At 50.4% G+C, this 22,244-nt stretch overlaps 2 protein-coding genes across 3 annotated transcripts in view; one reads left to right on the top strand and one right to left on the bottom strand.

Moving 5' to 3' along the window:
* Positions 1-672: 672 nt before the first annotated feature.
* CKM (creatine kinase, M-type) lies at positions 673-9,588 on the top strand. Of its 2 annotated transcripts, none has more exons than XM_012557119.1 (7): positions 673-865; positions 2,338-2,492; positions 3,562-3,694; positions 5,540-5,711; positions 7,739-7,862; positions 8,678-8,867; positions 9,410-9,588. In XM_012557119.1, exons 1-7 carry the CDS (start codon positions 673-675, stop codon positions 9,586-9,588), a joined length of 1,146 nt encoding a protein of 381 aa, XP_012412573.1. The 2 variants fall into 2 exon arrangements, with proteins under 2 accessions (XP_012412573.1, XP_012412574.1); XM_012557120.1 differs by having other exon boundaries at positions 733-865; positions 2,338-2,496; positions 3,569-3,694.
* Positions 9,589-14,282: 4,694 nt separating this feature from the next.
* The window catches only part of MARK4 (microtubule affinity regulating kinase 4), a 42,751-nt gene continuing 34,789 nt past the window's right edge, over positions 14,283-22,244 (bottom strand). The window contains exons 14-17 of the mRNA XM_023736186.1: positions 22,198-22,240; positions 20,320-20,589; positions 18,892-18,936; positions 14,283-14,619 (exon numbers count right to left, since the gene is read on the bottom strand). Coding sequence (XP_023591954.1) covers positions 14,283-14,619; positions 18,892-18,936; positions 20,320-20,589; positions 22,198-22,240 — 695 coding nt within the window. The remainder of the gene's footprint in view (positions 14,620-18,891; positions 18,937-20,319; positions 20,590-22,197; positions 22,241-22,244) is intronic.

Genomic DNA, 22,244 nt, shown 5'->3' with positions numbered 1-22,244 from the left:
AGTGCTGGAAGAATGGAGCGGGACGGGGCAACGTTTGTTTTTTATTTATTTTGTTGTTGCTGTTGAGGATATACTCAGCAAAACATACACTAATTGAACAGTTTTTCTACACGTACAATTCAGTGACATTGATTACACTCTTTACGTTGTGCCCGGGCAATGTTTTGTTCTGTTGTATGTAAGGTCGCTGTGAGTTGGAGTCGATCTGAAGGCACTCAACAAACAACAACAAAGCTGAAGTGCAGAGAGGTTGAGTAATTTGCCCAAGGTCACACGGCTAGTTTTAAACGGCAGAGCTGGGATTCAAACCCAGGCTGTCTGCTTCCAGAACTCACACTCTTCACCATACCACAGTACTACTCCAGCCCAGGGGTTTTCCCACTGATTTTCCAGCTGGAGGAACTGAGTCTCTAGCAAAATTATAGGCCAGGGTCCACTAGCCAGGTTGTGGCAGAGCCGAGATCCTAACTCAAGATTTTCTGATGCCTCTTGCCAAGATTCAAAGGCTCAGAGAGGGAACCCCACTTACTCCAAGTCACACAGCACAAGAGTCAAGCTTTGTCCTTGGGCCTGCCTGCCCCCGAAGCCTTGCTCTGTTCCCTTCCTGGCCTCTGCTGGGTGTCGGCTAATCTTCCATTCCTCCCCTGCCCACCAGGCCTGCCCACCGCCACCATGCCGTTCGGCAACACCCACAACAAGTTCAAGCTGAACTACAAGGCCGAGGAGGAGTACCCGGACCTCAGCGAACACAACAACCACATGGCCAAGGTGCTGACCCTCGACGTCTACAAGAAGCTGAGGGACAAGGAGACGCCATCGGGCTTTACCCTGGACGATGTCATCCAGACGGGTGTGGACAACCCAGGTAAGCCTCCGGGTGATGCCTTCAGACCCACTGTAGCATCAATTCTAGGCACCAATCCTACCTCCCTGGGCCTTGGTTTTCTCATCTGTAAAATGGGGACCATCCTCATGGGGCTGTTTGAGGGCTTGGGACAGTGCCTGGCACATGGTAAACCACTCAGTAAATGTACACAGTTATAATGTGAGACCTCGAGGAAGTCATTTAATCTCTCTGCGCCTCGGTTTTCTCAGCTGAAAAATGGGCATCCATGTTGTAGGGCTGTTGTGAAAATATACGAGTCAGTGTGTGTCCAGGGCTTCCAGCAGTGTCTGGCACACAGTGAGCACTCAGAATATGACAGGGGGTATTATTAGTGTGAGGGAGCTCTGCTGGTGCAGTGGTTAAGCACTCGGCTGCTAACTGAAAAGTCGGCGGTTCAAACCCACCAGCTGCTCCAGGGGAGAAAAGACCTGGCAATTTGCTTCGGTAAAGATTACAGCCTTGGAAACCCTATGGAGCAGTTCTACTCTGTCCTATCGGGTCGCTTTAAGTTGGAGTCGACTCAACAGCACCCAACAACGTTATTAGTGTTGTGGTTCTTTCTCGAAGGACACCCCACAGGGAGACTGGAAGTGGTGGTTGGAGACAAGGTTCTAGTCCCGTCTTCACCTCTTGCTCATCTTGTGATTGAGGAGAGAGTCTCTCTCTCTCCAGGCCTCTGGGTCCCCATCTGGGAAATAAAAGGGTCTCCTTTCAAGTCTCATCATCCTGACCCTCTCATAGTCTGAGATTCTAAACATTTTTAGCCTAAGATTTCATGATTTGGAAACTCCGAGGCGCTAATCCCTGGGTGATGCAAACTGTTAACGTGCTTGCCTGATAATCAAAGGTTGGAAGTTCGAGTCCACCCAGAAGTGCCTTGGAAGAAAGGCCTGGCAATCTACTTCCAAAAAATCAGCCACTGAAAATCCTATAGAGCACAGTTCTACTCTAGCACACACATGGAGTCTCCCTGAGTCAGAGTCGACTCACAGCAACCTTTTTTTTTTAACTGGCTCCCTGAGGCCCTCCTTTCTCCTTGGTTCCTGCACCCAGCATCCTCCCCAATCTTGGATGCCACCTGGATCCTCCCAGCACCCCCCTCCACCTTGCTAACCTTCAACCTTCTCAATCCTGACCCAGAAGTCTTGAATGAACACCCCCTCCCCTGACACAACAGACACACACATACACACACATTCTCTCTCTCTCTCTCCTCTGGGCTCTGATAAACCACTCAGTAAACATAGACTATTGTCATGAGAGACCCCAAGGAAGTCATTTACTCTCTCTGAGCCTCAGTTTCTTCTCCTGAACGATGGGCACCTGTGTTGTAGGGCTGCTGTGAAAATATACAAATCAGCATGTGTCCAGGCCTTCGGGTAGCGCTCTCAGTGAGCATCAGGTCTTCTTTGCTGGGGCCAAGCCCCTCTGACCTCACCCTGACTCCCCAGGTCACCCCTTCATCATGACCGTGGGCTGTGTGGCCGGTGACGAGGAGTCCTACACCGTTTTCAAGGATCTCTTCGACACCGTCATCCATGACCGGCACGGGGGCTACAAACCCACCGACAAGCACAAGACTGACCTCAACCATGAGAACCTCAAGGTTAGTGCCCCAGGGGTGGGGAGAGAGATTAGAGGAGAGATGGAGAGAGGGGGAGAAGGAGAAAGACAGAGATGGGGAGAGACAGAGAAGGGAGGAGAGACACAGGGAAGGACAGAGGTGGGGAGAGACACCTAGAAACACAGACACCACCAGAGATACCCAGAGAGACAAGACACAGAGAGACACAGAGACCGACAGAAATGGGGAGAGAGACACAGAGACTGACAGAGAGAGAGAGACACACAGGCTGACAGAGATGGAGAGAGAGACACTTAGGGAAACACTGAGATGGACGGGGATGGGAAGAAACGTGGAGATAGATGGGAAGAGACACAAGGACAGAGAGATACAGAGACAGACAGACAGAGGAGAGACAGAGAGAGACCAGGAAGGCACTAAAACAGGCAGGGATGTAAAAAAGAGAGAAACAGAAACAGAGAAAGGGAGACAGATGGGGAGAGGCAGAGATGTGAGGAATGGAGAGACGGGGACAGAGAGAGAGAGATGGGAGGAGAGACACAGGTACAGTCAGAGAGATAGGGAGAGTGAGAGACAGAGAGAGATGAAGAGAAAAAGAAGTGGGGGAGGTATGGACCGAAAGGAGTTCCAGGGTGTTGCAATGGTTAACAGCTCAGCTACTAACCAAAAGTTTGAAGGTTCAAGTCCACCCAGAGATGCCTCAGAAGAAAGGCTTGGTGGTCTGCTTCCAAAAATCATCCATTGAAAACCCTATGGAGCACGGTTCTGCTCTGACACACATGGGGTCACCATGAGTTGGGGTCGACTCGATGGCAACTTTTTTTTTTTTTTTTTCTTTTTTAATGGAGAAAAAAGATTGAGATGAGGGAGAGAGAGAGAAGGGAGAGACCGAGCCAGGGAGGGCAGGATGGGGTATGTGTGGCTGGGAGCAGCCCAGTGGAGGGAAGGGGCAAGGGAAGCAGCAGAAAACCAGAGCTAGAGAGAACGGAGGAGGATCTGGGGGGAGATGGGGTGTGCTGGACCAGGAGGTAGGCAGAGGGGGCACACTAAGGAGGCTCGGCCTGGCCCTGATCCCCCACCCGCTCCGCAGGGCGGAGACGACCTGGACCCCAACTACGTGCTCAGCAGCCGTGTCCGCACAGGACGCAGCATCAAGGGCTACTCGCTGCCCCCACACTGCTCCCGTGGCGAGCGCAGGGCTGTGGAGAAACTCTCCGTGGAAGGTGAGAGCCAGGGGTGACCCAGTTCTGGCTCTGCTCCTCCGTGGGCCCCCGTTTTTCAAAACATGGGAGGAGCTTGGTAAACCCTGGGTGGGCGGGTTGCTTCATGAGTGATAGCTGTCAGCATGGCCCCTGGTGGAGGTCAGGGGTAGAGGAGTGTCAAAACGTGAGGGGCCCTGAGAAGACCCACGAAAACACTCAACTACTCCAGTGCCCTGACATCCATCCATCCATCCATCCATCCATCCATCCATCATGCATGCATGCATCCATCCGTCCATCCGTCCATCCGTCTATCCAGTCAGCCAGCAGCCAGCCAGTGAACATTTATGGCTATTCAGGCCCTGTGTGGGGACCATGATGAATAAGATGGCCAAGCTTACTGGTCTCACAGAGCTCTCAGCCTGGGAGGGGAATGAGAGGAAACACAGAAACCAATAAACAAACAAGATAACTCCGAAGTGCCAAGACGCTAGAAACGGGGGGTGTGGCAGAGAATGACTGAGGGGGAGGAGCTACTTTAGAAAGGAGGAGCTAGACCTGATTGACAAGAAGGGCCTACATTGGGAAGAGTTCCAGGCAGGTGAAACTGCAAGGGCAAAGGCCCTGAGATGGGAATGTATGATGGAGAAAGAGCAAGGAGACTAGTGTGGCTGGAGCAGAGTGGGAGAGAGGGAGAGGGAGGGAGATGAAGCCAGTTTGTGTGGAGCTGTAGACTTTGGCTTTGACTCTGAGTGAGGCAGAAGCCACAAGAAAGTGAAGAGCAGAGGAGGAACAGGTCTAGATGATATGGATCCTTCTAGCTGTTGGGTGGGGAGCAGACTGAGGGGGCGTGAGCAAAGGCAGGAGCAGAAGACCAGTGAGGAGGCCGCTGTAATGGTCCCAAGAAGGGATGAAGGACAGGCAGCAGGATGGGGAGAAATAGTGGGTATGTTTTTTGGAGGGTTTGCAGACAGTGGTGTACTGGTAAATGTTTAACACCCGGCTCTCTTAAAAAACAACAACAAAAAGCCCTGATGTGTAGTAACTGCCAATCTCTGTGGTGTAAATTCTTCTACTATGGCCAATTTTAAGCTAACGACGTGATGTCATACAGAGATGGGAAGAGACACACAGTACCACATCATTCTATAGTATTTCCACCATACAGATAAAAGAGATGAAAATAACTTCAAGAACACAGATAACAGTAAATGTAAGTGGAAAGGGATAGTTTTGAGTATTTATTACCTTTGTTTTTAATACGATTTATTTCACTGTAATTTGTCATAATTTAATTTTAAGAACAAGACTATATATTATATCTGATGTATTATAATATAATGTCATATAAACATAATACTATAATATGTAATATATAAATATTATATTTATTATATAAATACATGAAAATATAAATGTGATTAATATACATACATATAAATAATACATACATACGTATTTATTACACACACGGATATATACAGATGATGTATAGAATAATAATTTTTACTAATGGCTTCCACCATTCCTGAGACTATGTTTCCTGTCAGCCAGTAGGAGCCGGCTCCAGTACACAATTGTTGCAGGTGGATTGGATATGAGGGTCAGTGGCAGGAAGGGAAGAAGCCACGTTTTCGGGCTTGAGCACATAATGTTGGCTGTTTTGGGGCCTGGGCAGGCAAGAAGGAAAATGTTCTTGGGCAGAAGTCATGAATTTGGGTTTAGACACGATGTTTAGGCAGTATTTAGGCGCCGTCCACCGGGTCCAGGCCCGTTAAGGGCGGCAGTAGTGTGGGGGTGCCCGGGTCTCGACTCCCGCTTGAGGCGGGGCAGGCTGCTGACCACGCCTTTGTGTGGCCCCCTCAGCCCTCAACAGCCTGACGGGCGAGTTCAAGGGGATATACTACCCGCTGAAGAGCATGACCGAGAAGGAGCAGCAGCAGCTCATTGACGACCACTTCCTGTTTGACAAGCCCGTGTCCCCACTGCTGCTGGCCTCAGGCATGGCCCGAGACTGGCCCGACGCCCGCGGCATCTGGTGAGGCCCTTCTGCCCCACGGCCTCCGTTACCCCTCGGCCTTCTCCAGTTCCCCCATGATCCTTACCTCCAAAATCAAGGTCATAGAAATGATTTTGTTTCCAAATAACACAGAAAATGACCTCATCCTCCCCCCACATTTGGGGAAACTTGACCAGGAGAGTGACCGTTAAGACCTTGGACTTGAATCAGACTCCCTGGATTTAAATCCCAGCTCTGCCACGTAGGAGCTGTTTGACCTTGGGCAAGTTATTTAACCTTTCTCTACCCCAGTTTCCCCATCTGTAAAATGGGGGCATGACAACTGTTAGCTTTTGGGTTTCTTGTGAGGCTTGAATGAGTTAACTCATGTAAAGTATTGAAAGCAGTGACTGGTACATAGTAAGTGCTTGGTATGTGTTGGTTATTAGTATTATCGTTATTAACTATTGTTGCTAGTTAGACTTTCTATGAATCTTTGAGTCTGATTCTGGTCGTAAAAGACTTAAAAATGTTTAACAAACCTAGGTTTCAAAGAATTAGGGTGTCTGGGGTTCTCAAATATACAGATGATTCTAAGATTTCAAGATTTTACCCCAGGCACCCTTTTAACAGAGTACTGAAGTCACTCCTGAGGTTCACCCTTCAGCCACAGATTAGACAGGCCAATAAAACAAAATGAGGCTAAATGGGCACTCCAGCCCAGGGACAAGGACGAGGAGGCAGGAGGGGACAGGAAAGCTGGACAAATGGAAATGGGGAACCCAAGGTCGAAAAGGGGAGAGTGTTGACACACTGCAGGGTTGGAAACCAATGTCCCAAAACAATATATGATTAATTCTTTAATGAGAAACTAATTTGCTCTGTAAACCTTTGTCTAAAGCACAAAAAATTGAGCAATGAAGAAAGACAAAAGGGAAAAAGAGGGAAAAAAAAACAAAACTAATAAAAAAAAAAGCAAGCAGACAAATGCTAAATGATGATGTTTTAATGAAGGTCTGCCAATACCTGACTTTCATGATGTCGCTTATTTCCTATTGATGAAATCAGAGTTTGAGAGGCTGTTATTGAATTGAACAAGCTCTGGGTCCTTTCCTTTGCCATATGTCCTCTTCCTAGCGGGCTTGTATTCTATAGTATGCGGTGTTTTTTACAAAGTGCGTAGCTTTGCTGTGTAACCCGTGTTACCAAACAGAAGGTTAGGCTCGATTGTGTCTGATTAAAATTTGATTCATTTCTGGGCAGCCCTTCTCAGTTAAAAAAAAAAAAATTTTAAATTTTCAAATATTTCTAGGCTCTAAGATTCCACTAGTATTGGCTTCTGTAATTCCACACTTTCAAACATTTTTTATATCTTAATGTTTTATGGGTCTAAGATTATAGGCTTCTAAGAACATTGGTCGTTGAGTGATAGAATTCTCACCTTCTGTTTGGGAGACTCAGGTTCCATTCCCGGCCAACGCAACTTATGCGCAGCCACGAACCATCTGGTTTGCATGTTGCTATGATGCTGAACAGGTTTCAGCGAAGCTTCCAGACTAAGACAAACTAGGAAGAAAGGCCTGGAAATCTGGTTCTGAAAATCAACAAATGAAAACCTGTGGATCAAAACAGTCTGATCTGCAACCGATCATGGGGATGGCACAGGGGCCGGCGGTGTTACCTTCAGTTGCGCATGGGTCGCCATGAGCCGGGGGCGACTCCATGGCCACTAACAAGTGTGATAGGATGATTCTCCCATCCTGATCCAAGATGTAGGATTTCCAAGATTATCAGTTCTGCTTCCAAGTTTCTGTTCTATAATTTAATGTTGTTCCAAGATAAGACCCTAAAAGCCCTTGATCCCAGAATTCGAGGTTTCCTAGATCTATAACGTTAGAGTTTATGGGTTTAAGCTTCTGCGATTTTGTGGAAACAGATATCACCCCCCTCCTTGTGTCCCTCAGGCCCACTCCCCACCCCCCCGCCCTGGGGTGGCTATGTGTTTGAGGAGAGGGCGGGAAATGGAGTTCCTGGCAGCTGACTCCTTCCATTCTTGCCTCGCCTAGGCACAATGAAAGCAAGACCTTCTTGGTGTGGGTGAACGAGGAGGACCACCTCCGGGTCATCTCCATGGAGAAGGGAGGCAACATGAAGGAGGTTTTCCGCCGCTTCTGCGTGGGGCTGCAGAAGGTGGGTGTCTGCCCCTCGCTGCTGACTTCTGGCTCCACTCCGAACGCCCACTTCTGACACCCAACCATGTTTCTAACCCTGACTTAGCTCTGACCCACCACTTCTGGTCCTCTGATCCTCTGACCCCAAATTCCCCTTCTTCTTGGGCCTCCATCGTCTGACATGACCCTCATTCTGCTAGCCCTCCTCACCCTCCGCCCAGGAACGTTGATTTCTAACCTCCAGGAGCCGGCTTCCTGCGCCCCAGGGGCTCACACCCCCAGAGAACTAACCCATCCTCTGGGACCCAGCTTCCACTCTTCTCACGCCCCGCCCCCTCAGAACCCGCCTCCACCTTCTTCTCACGCCCCGCCCCTGAGAATACGCCCCACCCACATTCTCACGCCCCGCCCCTCAGAACCCGCCTCCACCCACATTCTCACACCCCCCCCTCAGAACTCGCCCCCACCTACATTCTCACGCCCCGCCCACAGATCCTGCCTCCACCCACTATTCCTAGTACCCACTTCAGGACCTCGCCTCCACCCTCTCTCGCATTTCCAAGTACGCCCATCAGAGCACACCTTGCCCACGCATTCTCACGCCCCGCCCTCAGAACTCGCCTCCCACGCCTCAAGCCCAGCCCCTCAGAATCCTGTCTCCATCTGTGAGGTCGGGGCCCCTCACCTCATTATCTCATCCCATCCCTGTTCTCTAGCCCCGCCCTTCGGAATCCCGTTTTCACCCTTGTCCTTACGTTCTGTCCCTCCGGACCCCGCCAGTATTTGGGGGCGCCCTCTGGCGCTAACCCCTGTTCTCATCCTCTACCTCCTCAGATCGAGGAGATCTTCAAGAAAGCCGGCCACCCCTTCATGTGGAACGAGCACCTGGGCTACGTGCTCACCTGCCCGTCCAACCTGGGCACCGGGCTGCGTGGAGGTGTGCATGTGAAGCTGCCGCACTTGAGCAAGCACCCCAAGTTCGAGGAGATCCTCACCCGCCTGCGCCTGCAGAAACGGGGCACAGGTGTGTGGCCCCCTCATCCTCACACCATGGCGTCTGGGGCGGACTCTTCACGATCAAAGGGCCAAAGGGCATCACCGCGAGTTCTGGAACACATACCTGGTTCAAATCTAGAGTCGGACAAGGGTTGCTCCTTTGGGGACCTCAGTTTCTTTCTCCATAAAGTGGACGTAACACGACTACCTCATAGAAGTCAATATAACATCATGATTATATAATATGCATTGTGCATGTCCCCGGTCCCCATCAGGGCCTCAGTTTCCCCATCTGTGAAGGTGGGGATGATCAGGATTCGACCTCAAGCCGCACGACTGCAGAATTGGGCTTACCCACTATGTTATATTTTCACGTTGGATGGTTGAGGGGTGAGCTACCTAAACCTGGAGACGTGGGCCCATGAATGGACAGATATTCTCTAAGTCTGCATATACACAACGCAGTGGGCGCTCACTACACGAGGCTGTTGCAGTTGGCACGGGGCCGCATCCCCGGCCTGCTCCTGCATCTCCTGTCCCTCCTCACGCTCCTGTCCCCTACTCCCGCAGGTGGCGTGGACACCGCTGCCGTGGGCTCAGTGTTCGATGTGTCCAACGCCGATCGGCTGGGTTCGTCCGAGGTAGAACAGGTGCAGCTGGTGGTAGATGGCGTGAAGCTCATGGTGGAGATGGAGAAGAAGCTGGAGAAGGGTGGGTCCATCGACGACATGATCCCCGCCCAGAAGTAGGCGCCCAGTGCGCTCGTCCGCCGCCGACTGCTGGAGCCCCAGCGAATGGGAGGGCCCTGCCCCACCGAAGGCCCACCCCTTCATCCCTTGCCCCGCCCTTTCCATCGGGAGCCCCTCCCATAGTCGTTCAGCCAGCTGGGGCCTCTAGCCACCCTTCTCCGAGTTCCAACCCCAACCAGAGTTCCAATCAATAGGCTCCATCCTGTGGGCTCCGGCCAATGAGAAACCTCCCTTTTTCCCAAAGCTCCGCCCACCATCAGGAGTTCTGACTAACGGGGAGCTCCCTGGTACTTCTAGAGCTTGGGCTTTTTCTCTGCCCAAAGGAATAAAAGCAAAGGCGGCCTTAGCTTTGTGTGCGATAGCTATAGAGGGAGAGGGGACTTTTGCAACTGATTGCTGTGTGACCTCTCTAGGCATGTACTAGGCATCTTTTATCTCATCTCTAAAATGAAGCAAAGTTAGGGGTACCCAGTCTAGCCCCAAAATTGTGTCTATGGGGAATATGAGGGCCAGAGAGGTATGATGATTTGCCCAATGTCACACAGCCAAGCTTGGGCTTTTCCCACCATCCGCTCCCAACTGGTTACGCTCAGATCTCAAACACAGGGTCCACACGGGAGAGAAATGCAGTCTGATCTGTGTGAACGGAAAGCCTCAAAGCATTCAAATTTAAAATTGAAATGGGCCAGCCAAACAAAATGCCTGAGGGTTAAATTTGGCCTGCGGGCCTCCAGCTTGAGAGCTCCCATACATCTCATCAGATCTACCTCCTGTATGATCTCCTCTCTTGTCCAAGCTCTAGAACTTGTCCTGAGCTGCTGTTCCAGCCTCCTCACTGGCCTCCCTCTGTCTGGTCTGACTTCATCCCTTTATAGCTGCTACCATTCTATTGAACTTCCCTCACTACTTTGCTCAAGAACCTTCCATGTCTCCCCAAAGCTTAGAAGTCACTCCTGATATTTAATATTCTTCAAGGTCACTCTGAAATGCATACCATTTGCTGAAGACTTATCTTTCCAGTTATTTTGCCACTACTCCTTTTGCTCCTTACACCCTGCAATTCCCACCTCAGTGTCTTTGTTCAAGCTGTTTCCTTCTGCAGACCATGGCTTAGATCAGGGCATCCCCATGAAGTCTTTAGGGAATCCACATTTTGGAGAGCTTGGTCCCAGGAAGGAGCTGGTAGAGGGGCATGACAGAGCAATTGGAGTGGGAGGAGTAGGTAAAAGAAATCAAAACGCATCTGAATATAGTATCTCTATTCAGCCCAACAGGCTGAGGTCTACTTAAGCAAGGGTATGATAGGTGGGGCCAGAAAGGTACAAAGGCTTCAGAAGAAATGTGAGACTGAGTAAGTGGCAGACAGAGCCCTCAACAACCCGGCAGAGGCTCTATTTCAAACCTTATGAGTGACACAGGTGAAAGACCCTTAGAGATCAACAAATCCCTCACCACGTTTTACAGATAGAGAACCTGAGGCCCAAGGGTGTCCCCAAGGGTCCCCAGGGAAGTTGCTGAGATAGGAAGGTTAGAAGGGACCCCAAAGGTCATGCAGTACCTGTCAGATGCTGGGATTCCCTTTACAATATTACCCTCAAGTGAAGAGCCTACCACTAATCCAGTTCCACCCGCTGAGCCTACCACCCCAGCGGGGACAGTCTGAACCAGCCTGGCCCGTCCCTCTCCTGCAGCCCTGGTACCCATCAGTTACCATGTCCTGCCCACTTTGCCTCTTCTCTCTTGAATCCACTCCTTCTTGCCCTTTCTTTCTCCTGAGTCTCCTGACGGGTCTCCTTCCTCCTTCTCGTTCATCCTGCACACAGCACAAACCTGCCCCTGCCTCCCCCTGCTCACAACCCCTCCATGGTTCCCCAGTGCCCTTAGGAGAAAGCCCATGTCCCTCTCTATGACCTTCCAGGCCCTGCCCACATCTCTCCCAGCGACACCATACTCACCCTGAATCAATACGCCATTTGCCAAAGGACCTGAGCTCTCCTGCTTCCCAGCCATTGTACATGCTGTTCCATCTACCTAGAACACACACCATCCTCCCCGTGTCTCACTAGCTCCTCTCAACCTTCCGGTCACAGCCCAGTTGCTCCTCCTTCAGGAAGCCTTCCCTGGCTGGGGCAGGCACCCCATCTCTGGACTACCCCCAACTCCTAGCATCCACCATCCCAGTCCTGCCCACCCGGGTCACCACTGTTTAGGGACATGTCTATTAACACCACTGAAATGTGAACCCCATGAGGCGGGGATGGGCCCAGAGAAAGCCTTCAGGGATTGAAATTTCAAGACAGGGTTGGTCCCTCCTTCCCAATATTTCTGCCCTCACTAACTATAAGCACCTCATTCTTCAACACATCACCATCCTGGCAGCCCTCACTTCTGGCCTCGCTCAGTAAGACAGGAATGGGGTTTGCTCCCCTCTCCCCAAGAAAAAAACCCCAAAATCATTGCTGTCCAGTCAGATTCCAACTCATAGCAACACTACAGGATAGAGTAGAACTGCCCCACAGAATTTCCAAGGAGCGGTTCGTGGATTTGAACTGCTGACCTTTTGGTTAGCAGCCGAGCTCTTAACCACTCCGGCCTAGGCCCAGAAATGTTCAACACTGACTACCCTTAACTGTTACCACCCTCATTTCTCATTTGACTTTCCCACCAGCCCCCATAAAAAACACAAGGTTGACCCTACCATGTTCCAGATGGGCAACTGAAGCACAGCTTTGACTGAGTCTCTTCTCTGCATAAAGCCCTCCATGGCTCCCCAATTCCCTCAAGAGAAAAGCCAGCTTGCTGTGGCCCATAAACCAAACCCATTGCTGTTGAGTCGATTCTGACTCATAAGGACCCTATAGGACAGAGCAGAACTGTCCCATGGGGTTTCCAAGGAGTAGCTGATGGATTCGAACTGCCGATCTTTTGATTAGCAGCCTGAGCTCTAGAGCTGTTAATTACTGCGCCAACAGGGCTCCAAGGCCCTGTGGAAGCAAGTCCTGTACCGGATAGTGTTCTACTGCTTAAGTCTGTCCAGCTTCTTCTGCTCACGACACCTTGACTTTCCTTTGGGGAAACTTGGGCCGTTGAGAGTATTCTGGCTCAGGGATGATCACATGACTTATCAGGGCCAGCGAGAGTCTCCACTGGGACTTTCGTGGGAAGTCGGGAATGAGGAACTTTCTACTGCCGAAATGAAGCCAGAGGGATGCAAGTTTGAAAATGCTGGAGGTCATCTTTGCCACCAGGACCGTGCTTACCTTGAGAATGAGACCGATGCTGAAATGAGCAGAGATAGCCTGATGCCTGGATCCAACCATACCTAAAGCCAGCCACCCCTGGCTTCTAAGTAACATACACCAACAGATGCCTTTTTGCTTTAGCAGTATGGAGGATTTTGTTAATCCTCCACCCACCGCCAACATAGCAGCCACACTGAATTTACCCACAGTTCAGCTGAAGATATACCACCCCACTTCCAGGCTTTTGTCCAGGCCATACCCAATGCCCGGCCAACTCCTACTCATCCTTCAAAGCCCAACTTCAGCACCATTCCTTCTAGGAAACCTTCCCGACTCTCCACACTCCCTCTTTTGGGCTCCCCAGGGAACTGGTTTCTCAAGTTGATTGTTTTAGAACCCATGCCCCACTGCCCTAGATGGGAGCTCCTCGTATCTCCATGTCCAGCACTGGGCTTGGCACAGAGCAGACACTGGTCAAGGACTATTTATTGAATAAATGAACTACTGGAGTAAGAAGTGGCTAAGAGTCCAGTGTAACGTGGCAGGCGGGCAGGTGGGTGTGTGAGTGGATGAACGGGGAGCCCGACACAGGTGCTGGGGAGCCTTGTGGACGAGGCCGAGTTCTGTCCCACTCTCTTTCATGGTCATCCTTGACTCTCACACCCCCAACTGCTCCCATTCTGCAGATGAGAAAACCGAGGCTCAGAAAGGAGAAATCACTGGTCCAGAGTCACACACCTCCTCTTCATGTCCCTTGCAGGTGAGGGCAGGGAAGGAACACCCCAGGTGCAGCGTGGGGGGGACTCTCCTAAGTTTATTGGGCAACAGGCTGCAGGTGAGGGGGCTGACAGGAGGGTGGGGGTGTAATAACTTAAAAACCCAGAGGCAACGGCGGGAGCTCCTCGGGAGACCTCTGCAGAGGGGAGGGGCTGGGGTATTTACAAGGATTTGTACAAAGTGACTCGCGCCAGCCTGGGGCAGGAAGGGGGTTCGAGCCTGTGGGGAGGGGGCATGGGAAGGAATCTGCCTCTCTGAACCCCACTCCCGGCCCGCCAAATTCTCCAGTCTTTAGGCTCAGCGATTCTCCTTGCCCCTGCCCAAGGCCGAATTCTCGAGCTTTTGTGAGGAATGGAAGTGTTTCCCCAGTTTCCCTTACTGCACCTGACCTGCCCCCAAAGTCTCCTCAGGTACCCCATGGCAGGGCGAGGGGGGACAAGGCTGGCTGGAGGCTCCAGGGAGGTGCCAGCTCCTCCCTGCTAAGCCCCCCCCCCAACCCCTCACATGCCGAGTGGCCCCAGAGAACAGCAGAGGGAACATTCTCTGTCCTGAAATCTCATTCAGGGAAACTGAGGTGATGATAAAGGGAGAGCCCCCTCCCTGGCCCCTTCCCTTCCTGTAGAAGGCAAGGGGGGCACGAGAGAGGAAGAGGAAGGGGCCCGGTGCTGTGGTGTCTCAGAGCTCGAGGTCGTTGGAGATGCGGGTGACGAGGGTACGAAATGCCAGGGCGGTGCCCGCCACACGGCGGAAGAGAACTCCCCGCAGGCCTGGCCGGGGCAGCTGGCAGACCTCCACTTCGAAGTGGGACAGGGGCTCGGGCCCGCCCGCACCCCCGTGCAGGCAGGCCAGCAGGAACGGCTGTGGCTGGCGGCATCGGCAGCGGGCAGCTGCAGTGGCCTGGCGCAGGGCCGCCATCAGGGCCTCGGGAGGACGTGAGCTGGTCAGCTTCACACTCCAGGGGAATCGGAGCAGCCGGGGGGCGGTTTCCGCTTGATCCCAAGGTAGATGGCAACTGGGAGGAGTAGAGACGGGAAGTCAGGAATGACAGCGGAGAAGAAGGTTGAGTCGAGGACAAAGGGGACAGTTCTTCTCACTCTGCGACAGACTCCCAGCTATCCCCTCAAAGCCCACTGTCCCCTTTTTCCCTCTGTGACAGAGTTTCAGCTGGACACACAGCTACCCAGTGAGAGATTGTATTTCCCAGCCACCCCAGTGGCCAGGCGTGGCCTTGTCTCTAAATTCAGGGATGCAAGTCGAAGTGATTTGTATAACGTCCATGTCACCTCCTCAGAAGGAAACTACACGCCCTGGACCCTGTCCCCACCTCCTATGAGCTGGTGCTTGGTTATGGCCTGAGTCACAGTCAACTGTCAAGATGACAATGGGGCTCTAAGCGATGGGGAACAAGGTGGAAGAATCCTGGATATTCCAATGACCACACGGCATGTGAGACAGAAGATTATTCCTATCTTACTCTTGTTCTTGTGAGCTGACATCGAGTCGGCCCCTGCCTCATGGTGACCCCATGCACAATGGAATGAAATGCTGCCCGGTCTTGCACCATCTCCATGATCGGTTGTGGACCAGACTTTCGTGACCCACACAGTTTTCACAGGCTGAGTTTCAGTAGATCACCAGGCCTTTCTTCCTAGGCCATCTTAGTCTGGAAGCTCCACTGAAACCTGTTCAGCATCCTAGTAACATGCAAGCCTCCACTGACAGATGGGTGGCAGCTGTGCATAAGGTACACTGGCCTGGAATCAAACCCAGGTCTCCTGCATGGAAGGTGAGAATTCTACTACTGAACCATTACTGCCCTATCTTACTTAAACCACTGTATTTTGGGGCCTCTTTGTTACAGCAGCTGAGCTTGTTTCCTAATACACCCTTCTTCTGGTAACAGCTACTTTTCCCTCAGAAGACGAATCTCCTCCCTGTAGATCAGGGCTTCTCATTAGAAGCAGTACTGTCTCAAGTGGTGTGTGCGAATTTCTGGGGACTTTTTCTTTTTTCAAAAAGAAAATTCCTATTACTAATTTATTATACTATGAAGTATTACTGTAGAAAACAGCATACTTCATAATCACTACTCAAAGTGGTCTTACTCCTTTTGCTTCTCCTTCAAAGAGTTAAGTGATGATGGATTTTTGTACATTAGACATTGTGTATATTAGAGCCCCAGTGGCACAGTGGAAAGGTTGGCAGTTCAAACCCACCAGCTGCTCCATGGGAGGAAGATGTGGCAGTCAGCTTCCATAAAGATTACTGCCTTGGAAACCCTGTGGGGCAACTGACTCTAACCTACAGGTCGCTATGAGTTGGAATCGACTCGACAGCAATGGGTTTTTCTGTTTTCGTTTTTTTTTTTTTATGTTACAACCAAAATTCACAAAAATCTCATGGCCCGTGAGGCATTTTAAGAGTATCTGGGGACATTTTTTTTTTTTTTTTTAATAGAAAAAAACAAAGGCTTTTTATTCTCCTATCATAAAAATTACTTACAAACGGGATGTGTGAGCTTGCTGGGCACTGCACAGCTTCTCAAAGCCTGGAATCCGATGGGATACCACCACCCTCATTTCCTGCTGCATACTGATTTTCATGCACTACTTGTTTTTAGCATAGCCAGATCCTCAAAGACATGATGTCAGCAAAAGGGATGTAGTGCATCAAATGCTGAAACGGAGCTATGCTGGGTTCTGGCTGTGTCTGACAGATGTCACATATCACCATATTCCCCTGGAGAATGTGAAATCCTGTGGCATCTGTGATGCCTTGGCATACAATTTGGGAACTGAGGCTTTAATGGGTTAATGCCCTTGACCAAGCTAAAGAAAAGGAAGAGAGGGGCTTAATGTAGTATTAGAGCAAAAGAAAATATGGTTCCCCAGAATTTCAAATTCTCAGGGACTCTAGACTTTCTGGAGCCACGGAGGCTGGATGAACCCCGAACTATTGCCCTGAGATAATCTTTAAACCTTAAACCAAAAATATCCCCTGAAGTCATCTTAAAACCGGACAACAGTTTAGTTTAACTAGTACAAAAGGTCTGCCTTGAGCATTATGCTCTTTAAGAACTATCTATATGGGATTAATTTGACAACAGCAACGGGAAAGATTAGATAACAACCTTAGGGTGACAACGGTCACACAACGTGAAGAATGTAATCAATGTCACTAAATTGTACATGTGAATTGGAGTATGTTTTGCTATGTATATTCTCAACAATATAATAAATAAAATTTAGAAAAAAAGATGAACTGAAGGAAAAAAAATAACCAACTTAACATTATATATGCTTATCTGCGTCCTTTCTTGGTTATATATCAAAATGGCTAACTTTGCAAGCAACTGAGATAACAAAAAATTTCCCAGCTAGATGCTTACAAGATATTTAGACACTTCTTTTCAGGATTCAACTCTTTGTATAGTTGTTTCACATTTGCCTACATCTTAAGAGTGGAAGCTCCCTGGGGGAGATACAAAAGGCATAGTGCCTGTTCCAAAGTGGATGTAAATTACATGTTTGTCAAATGAATGTAAAATGGATTTGCTGCCAGTGAGAAGTGATGTGCTGTCCTTGGAAACAAAGATGACTATCCGGCATCCGAAAAAAACGAAAAGGAAATATGGTTCACTAGCTGGGTAGTGATGATTTCATTTCATTAAGAACTATAAATGTTGAGAGTTGGACATGGGTATGATAATCCTTTCTGTTTCTAAATTTGGTGCGGGGGGCATTTTTGATTGTAACAGTGTCTTGGGATGGGAGCACTACTGGCATTTATTAGGTGGGGGATCAGGGATGATAACTGTTCCACAATGTGAGAGGTGACCCTGCACAACAAAGAAATGTCCTGCTAAGGTGCCGAAAAGTGTCTTGAGAAGCATTGCAGACTTGGTCTCTCTGGTTCAGGTGGGGCTGACTGCCCCGCTCTGTTTTAAAGGGTGAGCACATGACTCCATTCTGGCCAATGAGAGCATTCCACCTCCCTGACCACTGTGATTGGTTCAAGGATGTGTATATAACCCAGGTCTGACCAATGAGAGTACTCTATTCCTCTCACCATAGGGATTAGTTTAGGTAGAAGCATGTGACCTAGTCCCAGCCAATGAGAATCAGACCTGGGACTTTGTAAGAACTATAGGGAAGGGACTTTGTTCTCAGCTGGTTTTACTGGAACATGCCATGCCCATTTGTTTTTTATTGCCCTAGTGGCGCAGTGGTTAAGTGTTCCGCTCTAACCAAAAGGTCGGCAGTTCGAATTCACCAGCTGCTCCTTGGAAACCCTGTGGGATGGTTCTACTCTGTCCTATAGGGTTGCTATGAGTCGGAATTGACTTGATGGCAACAGTTTTTTTTTTTTTTTTATGGTTGCTTTTGAGAAGCCCTGGCAGCACAGTGGTTAAGCGCTCTTCTGCTAACCGAAAGTTCGGCGCTTCAAACCCACTGGCCTCTCTGCAGGAGAAAGATGCAACAGTCTGCTTCTGTAAAGATTGTTGTTGTTAGGTGCCATCAAGTCGGTTCCAACTCATAGTGGACCTATGTACAACAAAACAAAACACTGCCCATTCCTGTGCCATTCTCACAATCGTTGCTATGTTTGAGCCCACTGCTGCAGCCACTGTGTCAATCCACCTTGTCAAGGGGTCTTTCTCTTTTTCGTTGACCCTCTACTTTACCAAGCATGATGTCCTTCTCCAGGGACTGGTCCCTCCTGATAATGTGTCCAAAGTACGTGAGACAAAGTCTCGCCATTCTCACTTCTAAGGAGCATTCTGGCTGTAAACCCTATGGGGCAGTTCTACTCTGTCCTATACAGGGTTGCTATGAGTCAGAATTGATTCAAGGGCAGTGGGTTTGGTATGGTTGCTTTTGCTACAGTGGCAGAATTCAATGGTCGTGACAGAGACTGTCTGGCCCACAAAGCCTAAAAGATTTGCTATCTGGCCCTGTGCAGATCATGCTGATCATGCCCTGGCCCAGAGCTGCCCGCAGCCGTTTGCCATTGATGGATGAGAGGAAAGGAGGTGGGTGTAAAAAGGAGAGGAGTGACTGGGAGGTTGATCTGTAGATAAGGTGCTGATGAAGTTAAGCTGGTCAAGGGAAGGTGCTCTGAGATAGGATGGAAGTAAGAGGAAATCAAGGTAGTGGGCAAGAGGAGCGACGGGTTGTAGGGCATTTCAGGAAGCTGGCCTTGGAGGATGCGACACAGGTATCTTCTAAGGGCTGAGGCAGGTGAAGGGGCTGGTTTGGCAGCCAGGGGCAGGTATATCACTCACCTTGTGACCTCAGGTCCCCCGATTCTCTCAGGTTCGTCTGCGACCCTGGGGGAGGGAGGAAGGCAGTGTCTAATCTGGGCACAGGGGAACCCCTCCCCCAAGTCAGTGCCCCCGGAACTGTGGGCAACCCCTGCCTCAGCTCCTCTCCCTTCTGGCTAGATGAAGCTGGGCTGGGGAGGGCCTGCAGTCAGGATTTCATCCCTTTCTCCATCCCAGAAGGGGGCCCGTTCTGAAATGGTTAGTGGAAGTCATAGGAAAGATACTGAAAAACGTGGGAGTCGGAAGCGAGGGGGGTGGGCAGACACACACTACAGATAGAAGGGGCAACAGAGAGAAACACATGCACACACACACACACACACACACACACACACACACACACACACACACCCCTCCTTCAGGGTTCTGCTCAAATGACCCCTCCCTTCAGTGAGGCCTGCCCCATTTGAAACCATGATCCTCCCTTCCCCATGCCCCTGACCCCCTTCCTGCTATATTTTCCTCCTTAGCACTTGTCACTACCTGACAGTCTACGTGCTTTACTTACTTATCAGTCTAAGAAGCCCTGGTGGCGCAGTGGTTAAGCACTCAGCTGCCAACCGAAAGGCTGGCGGTTTGAAAGATGTGGCAGTCTGCTCCTGTAAACATTACAGCCTTGGAAACCCTATGGGGCAGTCCTACTCTGTCCTATAGGATTGCTATGAGTCGGAATCCATTCGACGGCAACGGGTTTGGGTTTTTAGCTTAATCCCCTTGTAGTAGAATGTTGGCTCCACAAGGGCAGGGATTTTATATATTTCGTTCATTCTCTACTCCAGGGCCTAGGATGGTGCCAGGTATACAGTAGATGCTCAATGAATAACAATAATAGTAAACATTTATAAAGCATTTCCCAAGGCAAGGTTGTAAGCTCTCAGTCCATATATCACCTCATTTAATCCTCACCACAACCCTTCAAGGAAAGTACTGTTACTACTATTCCCATTTTACAGAAGAGAGGGTGAGAGACTTGCTCAAGGCCACTCAGCAGAGCTGGGGTTGGAACCCCGAGAGTCTGGCTCGGGAGGTCAGGCTTCTGGCCACTCTACTGTCTTGTTCAATGAATGAGGGAACAACCAGACTCCACCCCACTCACACCCACAGACCTCCACCCCTGCACATGCAGACCAGAAACACAGGGAGGCAGAGGGAGGAGGGTAGGGGGACTTACTGATCTTGGATCCCTGGGGCAGAGAGGCGCCCGAGACGCAGCGGTTAGAGTTCTGCCGTTTAGAGGGATCGAGGGTAACCCTGCAGTGCGAGGAGGGTGGTGAGGCGGGACAGGAGGAGGAGATGTGGAGGGACAGAAGGCAGAGCAGAGTAGAAGACAGGTTAGCGCCCCATTGGCCCCCCCACCCCACGCCCACCCCTCCGCCCCATGGGGCTCACCTTCGGGTCAGTTTGGAGGTCAGCTTGGTGAAGAGGTTGGTGGTGGGGCGGGGCCGTCCGGTAGGCAGGGGTGCGGCCTCGTGGGCCAGTGTGGGCGAGGCGGGGGGCCCGTTCTGCACACCCCCGCCCCCTGCCCGCCGGTCCCGGACCTGGCCACCGTGGAAGGTGCTGCGAATGGTGGAGCCGCGGGCTAGACGGCTCCGCTCCCCCGGTGGGGGAGCCAGGCTGTGACTAGAGGGGGAGGCGGGGGGCACCCGTGGGGTACCCGAGCTGTGGGCAGAGAGGGACAGGTCAGGGTGGGGTCCCAAGGCAGGTTAGGGCCCCAGTCCCTGATTCCTGTCCTGCAACCAGATACCTCAACCCTCCTGAGCTCAGACATGAGCCTTTTCTCCAGCCCCTCTGACTCCTGGGCATCCAGGCCTGAGACCAGCCTGGAGCTCAGAGACAAGGTTGCCAAGTACAGTTGGGCAGGTTGTGCACATCATTCCAGCATCATTCTCCTGACTCTCCCCCCCGCAAGTCTCCCCTCCTTTGAACTGTCCCTTCTTCGAACTCTACCCCTACAAATTAACCCCTCACTCATCCCAACTCTCCCCTCCCCAAACTCAGCAATTCAATAGATTCCAAGAAATTTGTGGCTGAATCCCTTGCTAATCATCATTCAAACCTCAGGAACCAAATCAACTTGGCAAACACTTTGCTATCTGAACTCTTACTATCCAAACTCAGGGAAGGAATATATTTGAATACCAAGGATACCTGTATTTATGACAATTTTTCAACAGGTAGAAGTAAAATGGAAAAGACCCTCTTTGTAACTCTTTCAAGACACCATGTGGGCAGTGATGGCCCCTCTTTCCCAGGGTCCTTCTACAGTTCCTATCCTTCCAGAGACCCCAAAACCAATCTGGATCTCAGAGAGGGAACCCTGACTATGGCAGAGGCCATTACGTCTCCCCTAGAATCCATCATTCCTCTTTCACTCTTAGTAACCAAACCCCTAAGACTATGAGCATTGCACATGGCCACCTAGCCCAAGACTACATTTCCCAGTCTCCCTTGCAGCTAGGTGTGGTCATGTGACTATTCTCTGGCCAATTGGATATGAGTGGAAGTGCTTTATACCATTTCCTGGTCGTGTCTTTAAAAAGAATGCAGCTTGCCCTCTACTCTCTGCCTACCTGTCTTGCTGGTTGAGAAATGGTGGCAACTTGTGCAGTGGCCTCAGACCCAGAGCAGGACTGCCACATCACAGAAGAATAATTCCATCTTATTTAAGCCACTATATTTTGGGGTCTCTTTGTTAGAGCAGCTGAGTTTACAGTCTAATTGATACACTGTCTCTTGACCAGAACTGGAAGGCCACATATCATAGTGGTTATGAGACAGTTTCTGGAGTCAGTCTGGAATCTTTGCTCCTCGACTTACTAGCTGTGTGGCCTTGGACAAGTTATGTAACCTCTCTGTGCTTCATTTCCTCAATTGTGAAATGGAGACGATATCAGGATCTATGTCACAGAGATGTTATCAGCATTAAACCAGCACAAAGGCCTGTCACATGGGTGTTCCTTGACCAATGTTCGCTCTTGTTTTTATTCGCTAATCACCAATGCCTACTATGAGTCAGACCCTGTGCCACATACATGATGTGCCTGATCTCCATCGGATCCCTCTAATAGGGCATGCCTTCATGTGTCTCCAGAGCACATCAGCCCCAGTGTACAGAGGAGTAAATGGAAGCTCGGAGACTTGCCCAACATCATCCTGGCTAGCCAGTGGGCAGAGGCAAGATTAGAACTCAGAACCAAGTGACTGTAAATCACTGCTCTCAATCACTCTGTTATTCTGCCCCTAGGGACCAGAATGTAACATCAGCACCCAGTTATCAGGTGCACCCCGAAGCCTTTCTCGGTGTCGGCCACTTA

Source organism: Trichechus manatus, unplaced genomic scaffold (genome assembly GCF_000243295.1).
Source record: "Trichechus manatus latirostris isolate Lorelei unplaced genomic scaffold, TriManLat1.0 scaffold00087, whole genome shotgun sequence".
NCBI lineage: Eukaryota > Metazoa > Chordata > Mammalia > Sirenia > Trichechidae > Trichechus > Trichechus manatus.
This window is presented reverse-complemented; position numbering and strand designations above follow the sequence as displayed.